The sequence below is a fragment of the Ceratotherium simum genome, chromosome 35 (assembly GCF_057802395.1).
Source record: "Ceratotherium simum simum isolate JZ-2026a chromosome 35, ASM5780239v1, whole genome shotgun sequence".
Classification (NCBI taxonomy): Eukaryota; Metazoa; Chordata; class Mammalia; order Perissodactyla; family Rhinocerotidae; genus Ceratotherium; species Ceratotherium simum.
The window spans coordinates 24,341,998-24,354,725 of NC_141934.1; the positions used below are offsets into that span (position 1 = coordinate 24,341,998).

Here is a 12,728-nt window from a genome sequence, read left to right on the forward strand (position 1 = left end):
GGTCGCGGGCGCCTCCCCGCGTGGGTGAGGGGGCTCGTGGGGCTGCCCGGCGGCGGCGGCGGCGCCCGGAGGCCGCACTGCTGGCAGCCGCGGCGGCGCTGCTCCCCCTGCTCGGTGCAGCTGCCGCCCGGCGCTTGCGCACTGGGCCCCGGGCGCGCGGCGGCACCAGGCTTTGTGTGTGTGTATGTGTGTGTGAGTGTGTGTGTGTGTCTGTGTGTGTGAGTGAGTGAGCGGGCGGGCGGGCGCGAGTGTGGCCGCCGCGGAGCGCGAGCAGGACCCGGCGGGCGCGCTCCCCAGCCTCTCTCTCCCCGCCAGAACCATGTCGGGCAGGTCGGTTCGAGCCGAGACCAGGAGCCGGGCCAAAGATGATATCAAGAGGGTCATGGCGGCTATCGAGAAAGTGCGCAAATGGTAAGCGGAGGCGCCTCCTCGCTCGCTCCCTCGCCGGCGCCGCGGCCGCCCCGAACCCCGAGCCCCCATACAAAAAGCCGGCGGGGCGCAGCGCCCCGGGCCGCCGCGGGCCCGGGAGTTGGAGAGGACGGGCGGCGCGCGAGCCCGGTCACCTGCGCCAGGCGGGGGCCGCGGCCGCTGCCCAGGTGCGCTCGCGCCTGTCGCCCACCTGGCGCGGCGGCGGCGGCGGAGCCCAGAGGCGGCGGGCGCCCGGGGCCGGGCGGTGGACGGCGGGCAGTCCTCGCCGCGGCGCTCGGCTCCCGGGAGGGGGGCTCGGGGCCGGCCCCAGAAGCCATTTCGTTTTGTGCAAGTCACATGAAAGCGGCTTCCCGCGCGCCGGGGCCGTGATGCCGGCGGCGGAGGGGAGAGCGCGAGCTCCATTGTGCAGGCACCGAGCGGGCCGCCGCCGTCTCCGTCTCCTCCCCGCGCGCCCCGGGCGGCGCAGCGCCGGCCCCCGCGCCCTTGCCCGCGCCGGCCTCCCTCGCTCCCTCCCTCCCTGCGCGCTGGCTCGCCCGCTCGCTCCCCGCCTCCCAGGCCCGGCGCCCTCGAGTCTGCGGAGTTTGCAGAGCGCGAGCCGTTTAAATTTAGCGCTTTGGGCTGCCTGGAGCGAGGGCTCTCGGCGAGGAAGAAAGATGGGGGCGAGCGCGGGGAGGAAACGCCGGCGGCGGCCGCGGGCCCCGGGCGCTGGGCACCCTCCACCCCGCTCAGCCGGGCACCGCGCGCGGGGACGCGGGGGCTCGGGCGAGCGAGTATTTTTGACCAGAAACCGGTCGTGGGCCGCGTCTGCCTTTCCCAAACCCGCGGCGCGTGTTTGTTTTGCGGAGAGAGCCGTTGTTTTTGTTCTCGGCCCGGGGGGAAGGGGGCTTCGGGGGTGGCCATGCGTGTTCCTCAGGCTCGCGTTGGGTTCTGCCCGGCGTGGCCTCGTTGTAATTAACACGAGCGAACGGTGCGCGGCCTCGGGGGGTCTGACTCGGGGTCGGCCCGAGAGGCAGGCCGGAGGCGCGAGCACATCGCCAGGTTGGGGCAGACTTGTTGAAAACTCCCAGTTCCCTGATTTCAACTTTATTATTTTTTTCCCACGGCTTCTCCAGGGTCGGGGAGGGAGAGGAGCAGCCGCGACGTGCTCGGGTGTCAGCGCCCGCGGGCTCGTCCTGACCCTTTATTTAGAGCCTAAAAACTGGGCCGGCCCCGTGGCGGGTATGTTTATGGGTAGGGGTGTCATTTTTTGAGTAACGCCTTGGTCTCTAAAAACCGCTGGGGGCGAGCCTCCGGTCTAACCGTGTCACAAGTTAGCTGTCCTTTCTGAGTCAAACCCAACAAAAAAGGCAAGAGGAAAATCAATAAAGTCCACGTGCTCCCCGGCCTCCTATGGAAAGGGCTGTCTGCAGATGGCCGGATGCCCGGCCGAGGGCTGGGTTTGGCTCCAATGGGACAAAGAATTTTCAGAACCGTGAGAAGGGGAGGCCTTCCAAAGTTGAGATCCAAGTCTTCGGTACTGTGGGAGCTCCCCCGGCGTGCAGGGCGCCCAGTGCCCGACTGAAGCCATTTAAAAATGGCAGAAACAGCTGCAGGCCAAAACACACACAGGAAAACAAGCCCACAACCCCCTCTCCTACCGGATCCCCAGAGGGAAGGCTGGAGTTGTCCCCTGCCTTAGCGCCTGTGCAAAGAAAGAACTGGTGTCTGGGCCTGTAGGTGAGAAAGGGGCTGGGGACAAGCTGCCTTTCTCTGTTCCAGGAGGCATGGTGGGGCCTTCTGCCCCAGGTTCCCAGCCGGGCAGAGGCCCCTGCACCCTGACAGCTGCTCCTGTAGGGCGGGCCCACCAGCTGCTCTGCAGGGAGGGCAGATGGAGCTATGGGGTTTTGCACCCTGCTGGGCCCCAGAGCAGCCCGCCTGGAGGCCTTCAGTGCTGCTGAACCCACTGTGGGCCAAGCATGTGTTTGTGGGGAGGGGAGGAGAGCATGTCTCCCTTCCTCCTCCTGTTTTGGGAAACAACATGTCACGTCCTCTAAGGACCTCAGGCTTTGGGATCTCATGGCTGGGTTTCCAGTTCACCCCCTTCCTGTGACCTTGGGCAAAGCATGTAACTTCTCTAACCATGGCAGCGAGGGGGGTCCTGCGCTGTCTCCCCTCCTGGGGTAAGATTGTGTCCCCAGAGCACTTATCTCTGCACACAGGAGGCGTCATTAAATGCACTCCTTATTGTAAAGTGGGCTCTGTGGAAACTTGCATTTTGCTGATTTTTTTCTTTTTTTTCTGCCCCTTGTAAGCAAAAAGGACTTCACCTTATTTCCTGGGTTTCTGCAGCCCGGAGAAGCCAAATCTCACCTTTGCTGTGCCTTTAGAACGGGTCTTCCAGTCGGTCCTGGAGGCTCTGGGTTGTTTATTAACTGCGTGGCCACCAACCATGCATTTCACCACTGTCTGGGACGCTCGGTTGCCAGATTAGCAAATAAAATTACAGGACACCCAGTTAAATTTGAATTTCAGATAAACAATGAAATAACTTGAAAAAAATTTTCTGGGGGGTGGGTATAAGTATGTCCCATGCCATATTTGGGACATACTTATACTAAAAGATTATTTGTTGTTTATCTGAAATTCAAATTTAATTTGGCATCCTGTGTTTTATCCAGAGGAGAACGGAAGTGTCTGGCATACCGTTCAGCCTGTAAGCCTGGGGTGGTGTTTCACCTCAGCCCCAGTGACCCCTAAAAATCCCCTGCCAGCCCTACCCTTCCCTTGCCCCTGGAAAAAGCCAGCAGCCAGCTGTGGCCACCCCATCGGTAGCTGCCAGCCGTCTCGCCTCTCCTTGCTGTCTGGTGTCGCAGTAAGGCAGGCTGGTAGGGTGTGAGGCAGCCAGAAGATGGCTGAAGGAAGAACAAAATGGTCGGCCGCTTTTGGGAAACTGGGCCAGGGTGAGGAGACCCAGGGTGGGTGGAAGAGAGCAGGGGAGGGGGAGTCCTTGGGGGGAGGCAAAGGCTTGAGCTGTGAAGTAGGCTTAGGCTGGGGACCCCTGGACCTTGGTCTGAAGGGTCCCTCAGTGTCTTGTGAAGACAGAGAGAGGCCTGTTCCCCGAGGACTTCCCACCTGTCCCTGGGGGAGAGGGAGGTTTGTGCCTAGGGCCTCACCTCGGTGCCTCCAGGGGTAGGGGCACACAGTAGGGCCAGTGGGCCTGGTTAGGATAAGGCCAGCCATAGCCAGTCCTCCTAAGGGGTCAAGGACTAGCCCTGGGAAGTGAATACCAAGTGAAGGATTCAGAGCCCTCTTTGAGGGAGTCAGCAGCGTCCCCTTGGGTGGTGCGTCACCCCCAGATGGTCTCCTTGGCGAGGAGACCCTGATGGGGGAGAGAGGGGTACTTAAGCCTGGCTGGTTACCAGGGGCCAGCAAGGCAGGAGGGCTCAGGGCACGCCCAGGGGCAGCTTCATGGCAAGGTTGGGGTGCGGCCTGGTGGTCACAGTGAATCCGGGCCCAGTGCCTACAGGTGGTGAGAACTGGGGGATCTGAGGGAGCCACAGAGCCCCATCTGGAGAGAGCCATTGCTCCTCGGGGCACGCAGGCCCCTTGTGACCAAATCTTGTTTTTGAGAGTATCCAGGAATCTGGATTTTTATGCACAGTCTGACTTTTTTTCTTTTTTCTTAAAGTTTGGCAATTGATTGAAATTTTTAAAAGTGTCATGCAGGCCAGACAAAACACGCCTGTTGGCCGCTTGTTTGCCGCCCCAGATATAGGTAATAAGTTCAGCTTAATACCCTCATTGAGGGTGGGGGGGCAGTGTGTTCTGGGGTGATGGGTTTGGGGGCAGTAGTGGGAACTCTCAGCTGCTCCCCTGAACCCGTGTCTCATTTCCCAAGGTGCTGCCAAGCTGCTGGCTTGATGAGACACCCGGAGCTCACGCAACATGTCTATGAAATCCCGTCCTGTCCTCCTTGGAGCGGGCTCAGTGACAGACCTGAGCTCTGGGGCCCTGTCTCTCCCTGGGTGGCTGCCGACCGAACGGCAGTCCCGAGGTCCATTCCTGAGGTCAACTTCTTAACGTTCTTCCCTCTGTCTTATAGTCCCTCGATGTCCACACCTAGAAATACAGCTGAAGAACAGTTGCTAATCTCTGGGGAGGACTGGGGACCTGAGCCCTGGGATCACCAGCTGGGCAAGGGGAGGCAGAGAAACTGCTGCGTTCAGCTCACAGCCTGCGGTGCCTGTAACCTCTGGGAAACACCTGCAACTTCACACATTTGTGTTGGCTCATGTGCCTGCAAAGCCCAGATCTGGCACACTTTCTGCCCTGAGAGGTGTCCTGTGTATTGCAATTCAATTACTTTTTTTTTTTTTTTTTTAACACAGTCGAACCTTGGATTGCTGACCTACTGGGGCTCAGGCCGAGGAGGCCATTTGAGGCCTTGTGAGCAGTGAGTGCCTTTGGCCATCTGTGTGGGATTTAGCAATTTGTGCTTCTTTGTCCAGCTTGTTACCAATGTGCTCTGTGGAGTGATTCCTTAGCTTTTCACAGAAGACAGAATAGCAGAAGGTGGGCTCTGGGGTCAGAGCCTGTGTCCAATCCCGGTTCTGCCGTTGACTAGCTGTGTGACCATGAACTAGTGGTATAACCTCTCTGGGCCTCCCATTTCCCCAACTATAAAGTGGGGTGGCGATAGTCCCGCTCTCATAGGCCTGTTGGCAGTCTTCGGGAGAGAGGGCATGCAAATAAAGTGCTTGGCCTGAAGGAAGTCCTCAGCACACAATGGCTATTATGATTGTTGCTTTGTCACCGAGGTTGTGCCTTGGAAAGCCCCTGTCCCTTCCAGGTACCTTCGGATTATTCCGAATGGAGGTGTGGATAGACTGGGATTGTAGATGGTCCATCTTGCCTCCAGGAGATAGGAGATAGGTGGGCAGTGACTTAGATACTTGCCTTTACTGAATTCTTTCTGGGCTAAAAGGAGCAGGGATGGGTGCAGGAGAGGCTACTCCAAAGAGCAGTGTGGTGTGGAAGGTTTGACTACTGGCTCTGGGGAGAATGATGTCACCTCCCCATGCCTCAGTTTCTCTATCTGTCAAATGAGGGAGGTGACAGTTCCTGCCACGCAGTTATGGGAAGATTAGAGCAAGTGTGTACAGTGCTTAGCGCATAGAAGGCACTAGAAATGGTCACAGTAGAATAATGAAAAGCCAGGCCCTAGCTTCCTCCAGCAGTGAAGGTGTGGGACCCGAGCAGGCACAGTTTGGGGAGTGGGGGTGTCCGTGGTTTTGGTTAGCTGGTTTGAGTGTGCTCGGGTGCCCAGAATGCCCTGTGGCGAAGGGGTGTGGGTGGCTGTCACATGTCCCACGAGCACGTGAGGGCCACCCACCCACAGAGGGGAGGACCCAAGGTGAGGTCTGGGCGGGGAGGCTTGACAAGATGCCCAGCAGTTCACAAACAGGTGTTCCTGCCACATATAATTCTCGGTTCTGGTGGAACCCTTGTCATTAAAATTGCTGAGGGCTGCTGGCAGCTGTGCCACCTGTACCAGGTATGTGTCCCTCCCTGACATCCCATTGTGGGTCCCTTGATTCAGCCTATTTCCTCATCGGGCAGATCCTTCATGACCTCCCACTTCTAAGATGGCAGAGCCTGGGGCAGGGACAGTGGCCTCCAGAGCCCGAACTGCCTGGGTTGGAATCCCAGCTTTCCTTCTGGGGTGTTCTCCCTGAGCCCCAGTGTCCTCAGGGGCGTGGCCTCTGGCTGTCACTCTCAGTGGTAGGGGCAGGAGGTGACATGACCTGACTTGTAGACTGAGGGGGGTCAGGGCCTGGAGTCTGGAGGCTGCAGCAGTGATCGAGAGGGTGAACATGGCTCGGAGCAGAGTGGTGGGGAGGAGAGGGTGGTAATTATTATCCTTAATGAGAACCAGTCACCCCTTTTCCTTCTCATGGGGTGTGATTTCTCCTCACCCGTAGACCTGCCTCTAGCAGCTGGGGGGCCCTGGATGCTGTCCCCCAGGAGTTTAGGGTGTGGCTGGGGGTGGGGCGGGGGCAGCCGTGCAGATGTGGGTATCAGGAGCTGAGACCCTGAAACGCGCGCCTGTCTCAGAACTGAGGTGTAGGGTCTCAGAGCATCCTCTCGGCCAGGCTGTGCTTCCCTGTCACAGTCCCTCGGTATCGACGCCTGGGGACCGCCCTCAGGGCTGAGGCCACTGCCCTCCCGCTCTCCCTGGCTGCTCCAGGTGGCGTTTGCTGGGAAGAGCACGGGGTGGTTACCATGCCGTCTGGTCCTGCTTCCCTTCCCCCGACCTGAGAGGCGTTGCCAGGAGGGCAAGGTGAGCCCCTGGGTGCCCTTGGTGAAGACCCCCGCCCCCACAGGAGGAAATGCCCCGCTGGCCTGAAGCTCTCTGCTGCCCACAAGGGCTTGGGGGGGTCCAGTCCACCGGCTCTGTGGGGCAAAAGCTGGAGGAACGTGGGGCCCAATTCCCTTCATCCAGAGGAATCGTCCTAATGGCAGCCCCTCTCTCCCTCCAGTCTTACCAAGCCGTTCCTTCCAGGCACGGGGAAGCTTTTACCATGCTTGTGATCCTCACGGCAGCCCGGAGAGATTGATGACCCTATGTGGTCTAACAGATGGGGAAACTGAGGCTTAGACTGGTGAGGTGACTTGCCCTGGGGGCCCCCAGCTAGTGAGCGACAGCTGGGATTCAGACCCTCATCTCCGTGACCCGGAGCTCATTCTCTTAACCCCAAGCTGAGCAGCCACGTGTCACAGCTGCTGCAAGGGGGTGTGGCCTGTGCCCCCTACGAGGGGTGAGCAGGGTCCTGCCCCAGAAGCCCTCTGGTAACGGGCTCTTCCTCGTTCTCCACAGGGAGAAGAAGTGGGTGACTGTGGGTGACACATCCCTGCGAATCTACAAGTGGGTCCCTGTGACTGAGCCAAAGGTTGATGATGTGAGTATGTGAGGCTGGCCCCCTGGGGTGGGGCTGTCCGTCTGTGCTCCCTCCCATCACAGGGACAGGGGACAGGGGGCTGTCTGCTGCCGCCCACCATGGCGGGACCCTGGGGCCAAGGCCACTGGGAGCAGAAGGGCCCAGCTTAGGCCAGTGGGGACGTGCCTTAGTGCAAAGGCGCCCCCTGCCAGGGGCCCTGGGCACCGTGGTTTGGGGCGGGTGTGGTGGTACCCACAGACGTGTAGACGCGCCCTCATTGTAGCACTGTTCCTGAGCCGCTGACCACCTGCTAGGCATTACCTCATTTATTTCTCACACTGAGTCTGTGGAGTTGATCTCTTTATCCTTTCTGTACAAGTGAGGACACAGGCTCAGAGAGGTGAAGCCATTTCCCCAGAGTCACTCATCCAGTGTCAGGTCTGTCTCACTCCAAAGCACACGCTCTCTCTGCTCTTGGAGAGAGCAGCCTTCTGGTGGTTGGAGCTGCTGGTAGGACTGGTGAGCCCACCCTGAGAATTTGGTGCAGGGAAAAGCATGGGCCTCTGCGGGAAGCTCCAGGAGGGGTCTTGATGACGACCACTAGAGGGAGCTCCAGTGGCCGTGCTTGATCTTATGGCCGATTGATGATAGGCAGCTGCCCCACATCACAGGGGTTTTTCAGCTTCATGGCTCCGAGGCCAGTTACCCCCAAAGATCCCAGGTCAGCTCCTCTCATTTCCAGCCAAAATCCAGAACGGTCCCACCTACAGGCCTTTGCGTGGGCTGTTCCTCCTGCCTGGAGTATATTCTCTATTCATGCAAACAGTCCTCTCCTCCGGGAATATGGCTCAAACTAACCCACATGGCTCTGGTCCTGACATGGTCATGATGAGTAGGTTTCTAGGGGGCCTTAAAGGCGAGGCTAAGCCTCCTTCCACTGTCTTCAGTTCCCTGTCCGGGGTCTCCAGGCAGGGCTGAGGCTCCATTCTTGACCCTGTGATCACATGCTCCCCCCTGGGTGAGTCGGCGCTGGGCTGAGAACAGAACGTGGGCATTTGTCGTCCCTTCCGGTTCTGGCCTGGCTCATGGAGCCACCAGGGCTGCTTTCCCCAGAGGCACCGAGACATAGACGATCACAGCATTTGGTGCCGGCCATTCCGGAGAGAGAGCGGAGCGGGGCCAGCCTCCTCGAAGGCAGCTCCTGGCTCTTGCCCATGTCTGTGCCTTGCACATCATTAGGTGTTGTATAAACGCCGGTTGCATTTGAGAAGACGTGGTCCCTGCTCTCAAGGAATTTATAATCTCGTTGGGGGAAGATAATTATAGAATAGCATGAAACAGACATCAGGGAAGTGCCAAATGGATTGTGATCATGGAGAAAACGTAATACACGGGCTGTCGGGAAGGACAGGGCAGCTCCCGGCTGGGCAAAGAGTACTGGATTTGGAGTTGGACAGATCACCCTTGATTAACCCATGATGTGGGACAGGTGACCCCACTGGCTGGGCCTTCGTTCCCCCTTGTGCCGTGGAGCAGTAATATCCAGCCCCTGGGCTTTGCTGCAACAGAGCAAAGGCAACATATCACACAGAGAGAACTCAGCCCGGCACGGCTCTGCAGACGGTGCTCACGAAATATTAATTTGCTGTCATCTCTGAACTATGATGTACAGTACGCTGTCTCCCCCACCCCCTTTCCCTGTAGGGCGATGGGTCCCACGCCTGGCTGAGCATCTGATCCCCTGGGAGTCTTGAAGAAATGTAGCTTCCTGGGCCCCGCCCTGGACAGCTGAATCCATATCTCTGGTGGTTGTGGCCAGGAATCTGCATTGTGGAGGGAGAGCTTTTCATTTTTTTAAACACCCAGTGACGACATGGTTACTCCATTTTTGTTTCCTTCAGAACTCTTGAAAATTTTCTTCTTTTAAATACGTAAAACAGGGCCGGCCCCGTGGCTTGGCAGTTAAGTGCGCGCGCTCCGCTGCTGGCAGCCTGGGTTCGCATCCCGGGCGCGCACCGACAGACTGCTTCTCCGGCCACGCTGGGGCCGCGTCCCACATACAGCAACTGGAAGGATGTGCAGCTGTGATATACAACTATCTACTGGGGCTTTGGGGGAAAAAAAATAAATAAATAAAATTATTAAAATAAATAAAATAAATACGTAAAACATGTTTCAACTTTCAACGGTTACTTTAAAACTGTTTTTTAAACTAAGATAATTCACATGCCATAAAATTTACTCTTTTAAAGTGTACACGGCAGTATTAGTATATTCACAGTGTATAACTATCACCACTATAATTCCAGAACATTTTCATTACCCCAAAAACAAAACTCATACCCATTAGCAGTCACTCCTCTACCCCTCAAGATCGTGGATACCACCAATCTACTTTCCGTCTCTGTAGGTTTGCATATTCTTCAAATATTACTTTTTTTTTTTACTGTATATCTTTTTATAAATCTGCTTCCCATCCCTGCTCATGCCTCACCCCCTGCCAACCCAGCTCCTTTCCTTGGAGGCAACCAGTGTGTATCCTTCCAGAGAGTGGGTGCCACAGACACACATGCAAATACACATTTGTTTATCCTGTTCTTTACCATTAATGGTGGCCTTCCATTCACATGGTCTGCACCTTTCTTTAATGCATCTTGAAGATATTGAAATATTATAATATGTTGATATTTTTGTAGAACATTCCACATTTGTACGTGCAGAGCTGCCTTATTCTCTGTGATTGTTGCATCGTATTACCTTGAATGAACGTACCGTAATTTATTTGACAAGTCTCTTACTGATGGACACAGTTAGGTTGTTTGCAACACGATTCTATTCCATTTGTAAAAAATGGAACCACCCACAGAAAGCATCCCCTTCAATCCCTTCACCTTGAGATTCTCTCCTCACTTAGTCATCCCAGGTGGTGCCTGAAGTCAGCTCATGGCACTTTGAGAAGTGCAGCTCCCGGGGCCTGCAGATAGTGGGAATGTGTGAACTCTGGCTTTTCCACCCCTTACCTGGCATCACAGTCCCTGCTCTGGGCGGGGTGGCCCTGGTCTTGCCCCTAGGTGTGCTCCCTAAAGGAGAAGGAAATTCCCACCAGCCAGGGTGTTTGCATGCCTGCTGGTGCTGGCCCCACAAACAAGGCAGGTTCCCAGCCCCCTAGTGCAGCCCCAGCATCCTCTCTTCTGCAGAGCTCTTTGATTCTGCAGCAGGTGAGGCCTCTAATGGGATGTGTTCAAATGCAGGCTAAGGAGAGCCCTCCAGGGACTTGGGGGCTCCAAGATGAATTGGCGGAATAAAATATTCATACCCCTACCCAGGTTCTCGCTCATGTGCACACACACGATTTGGTGACTCGGTTTCTGCTCCATTTTCTCCTCCAGAAAAACAAGAATAAGAAAAAGGGCAAAGAGGAGAAGTGTGGCTCGGAGGTGACCACTCCGGAGAACAGCTCCTCCCCGGGGATGATGGACATGCACGGTGAGTTCCCCCTCGCTGCCGGGGGCCTCTTCTGCCAGGCCCCTGGCCATGGCAGAGCACTTAGTTGTGTTTCTGTTTCACCAGCAGGTTTGTTCACATTCCAGGCAAAGGGTAGGAGGGCTGGGCAGGACCAGGAGGCCTCTGTGCCAAGGAGAAGGCTCAGCGGAGGAGAAGAAACTTCTTTTTCAGCTCAGCAAGCCAAGAAACAAAATAAGCCAGCAACATAAAATAAGACCTTCTTCTCACTCAGTAACACAAACCTCACAGAAGATGTTCTGTCAGCCTTGTGTGCCCAGGAAGGTTTTTTTGGGTATACATTTATTTTTTTCCCTTCTAGGCCTGACGTACCATATAAATGACTATATTTTCCATTTCCTATTTTGCTTTGGCTGTTGGGAAGCTCCAAACTGGGTTTTGACATCATGTTAATCACTCTGGGACCTGACTTCCACATTGACAGCCTGATTTCCTTTGCTCTCGTATCTCAGAAGTTGTAACCAGTGTCCCACAGATGAAATCCAGGCTGGAGATGTGCTGTAGCCAGTCTGTAGCTGTTTTAACATGCTGGTGTTTATTTCTCTTTTTACCTTTTTATCCGAGAGGCAAGGCACAGATCGTAAGTACATGGCTCCATGAAATGTTCACCAACTGCCCACACCCATGTAACCAGCATTCCCCCCGGTGTCCCTTCCTGGTCATCCCCACCCCTCCAAGGAAAGCCACCGCCTGACTTCTGATCTCAGAGATTCAAACCTGGTTTCTAAAAAATTGAGTTTCTCGTATTTATAAATCAGGAAATCTGCATCTCTGCCATCCTTTGAGAAATCAGATCCGGCAACCCTGTGCGGTGCTCCCTGGAGGCGGCGGCCTGCTGAAGCCAGCGCAGTCCCTTAGGGAGGGCATGGCCTCTCTAGCCCCACCTGGCTCACCTCCTCGTTCTGTCACCTGCCTGGCCCACTGGCATAAGAGCTTGCAACACTTGCCTTTTTCCATCTCCTGATCCCAATTTTAATGTCTTTTTACTTTTGGCCACCCCGAGCCTTTTGCCCAACAAGGTCGTATTAGATAAATCAATAAGTAAATCAAGAAGGAGTATTGGTTTGATCTAGTTCCTAACCCTCTGGACCCAGGGCTGTCTTGTTCTGGGGAACAAAGGCCAGCAGACTTCTCCATTTGCCCAAATGGACTGGTCTGGAAAACACAGTCCAGCTCCAAGGGCAGGGGCCCCTGCTTGTTCCTGAACTGGCTTCAGAAAAGCCCAGGAGGGTCTTGCTGACGGTTAATGTGTCAAGAAAGGCCCCCAGCTGGCCTTACAGACATAATTGGGATGCATTTCATTTTCAGAAATAGGTATTTGAGCAGGGGCATAACCTGTCTCCCTGGCATTGGTTAGCATCCCCACCATCTCTAGAGATCGAGGAGACCCCTGGCCTGGCTTAGTTTTGGGTGAATCATAGAATTATTGCTGAGAGCCTTTTAGAGCAGAGGGCAAGATCCCACCTGGGTTCTCATCTGATTCTCCTAGGATCTCCCCCAGCTCTGTGCTCCTGGGCTAGTTATTTAACATGTAGCCATCAGGTTTGTCTATTTGTTTTTAATCTGTTGAGTGGGGATAGTAATGCCTACTTCATAAGGTTATTGTGGGTATTAAATAAGATAATCCCTTAATAGCCTTGGCGTGTTAGCAGCTAACATTTAAGAAACTGTCACGATGTGCCAAGCATCTTGTTAAACCCATTTCATGCCTTACATCATTTAATCCTCATAACGAGCCCCATTGTATGGAGAAAGAAACTAAGGTTCGGAGAGGTGAAGTCACTTGCCTGGAGGTTTTGTTTTTTGGTTGTTGTTGTTGTTGTTGTTGTTGTTTTTGAGGAAGATCACCCCTGAGCTAAC

At 55.6% G+C, this 12,728-nt stretch overlaps 1 protein-coding gene across 6 annotated transcripts in view; it reads left to right on the forward strand.

The window, feature by feature from the left end:
• Positions 1 to 12,728, forward strand: part of BCL7A (BAF chromatin remodeling complex subunit BCL7A) — a 31,044-nt gene that overhangs the window by 604 nt on the left and 17,712 nt on the right. The window contains exons 2-5 of one of the 6 annotated variants that reach the window (XM_087423341.1): positions 316 to 411; positions 6,656 to 6,748; positions 7,286 to 7,367; positions 10,736 to 10,832. In XM_087423341.1, the coding sequence (XP_087279467.1) occupies positions 320 to 411; positions 6,656 to 6,748; positions 7,286 to 7,367; positions 10,736 to 10,832 (364 nt within the window). In that variant the 5' untranslated portion in view covers positions 316 to 319. Of the gene's footprint in view, positions 1 to 173; positions 412 to 6,655; positions 6,749 to 7,285; positions 7,368 to 10,735; positions 10,833 to 12,728 lie in introns of those variants that run through there. The other 5 variants (XM_087423342.1, XM_087423343.1, XM_087423344.1 and 2 more) reach the window with 5 other exon arrangements.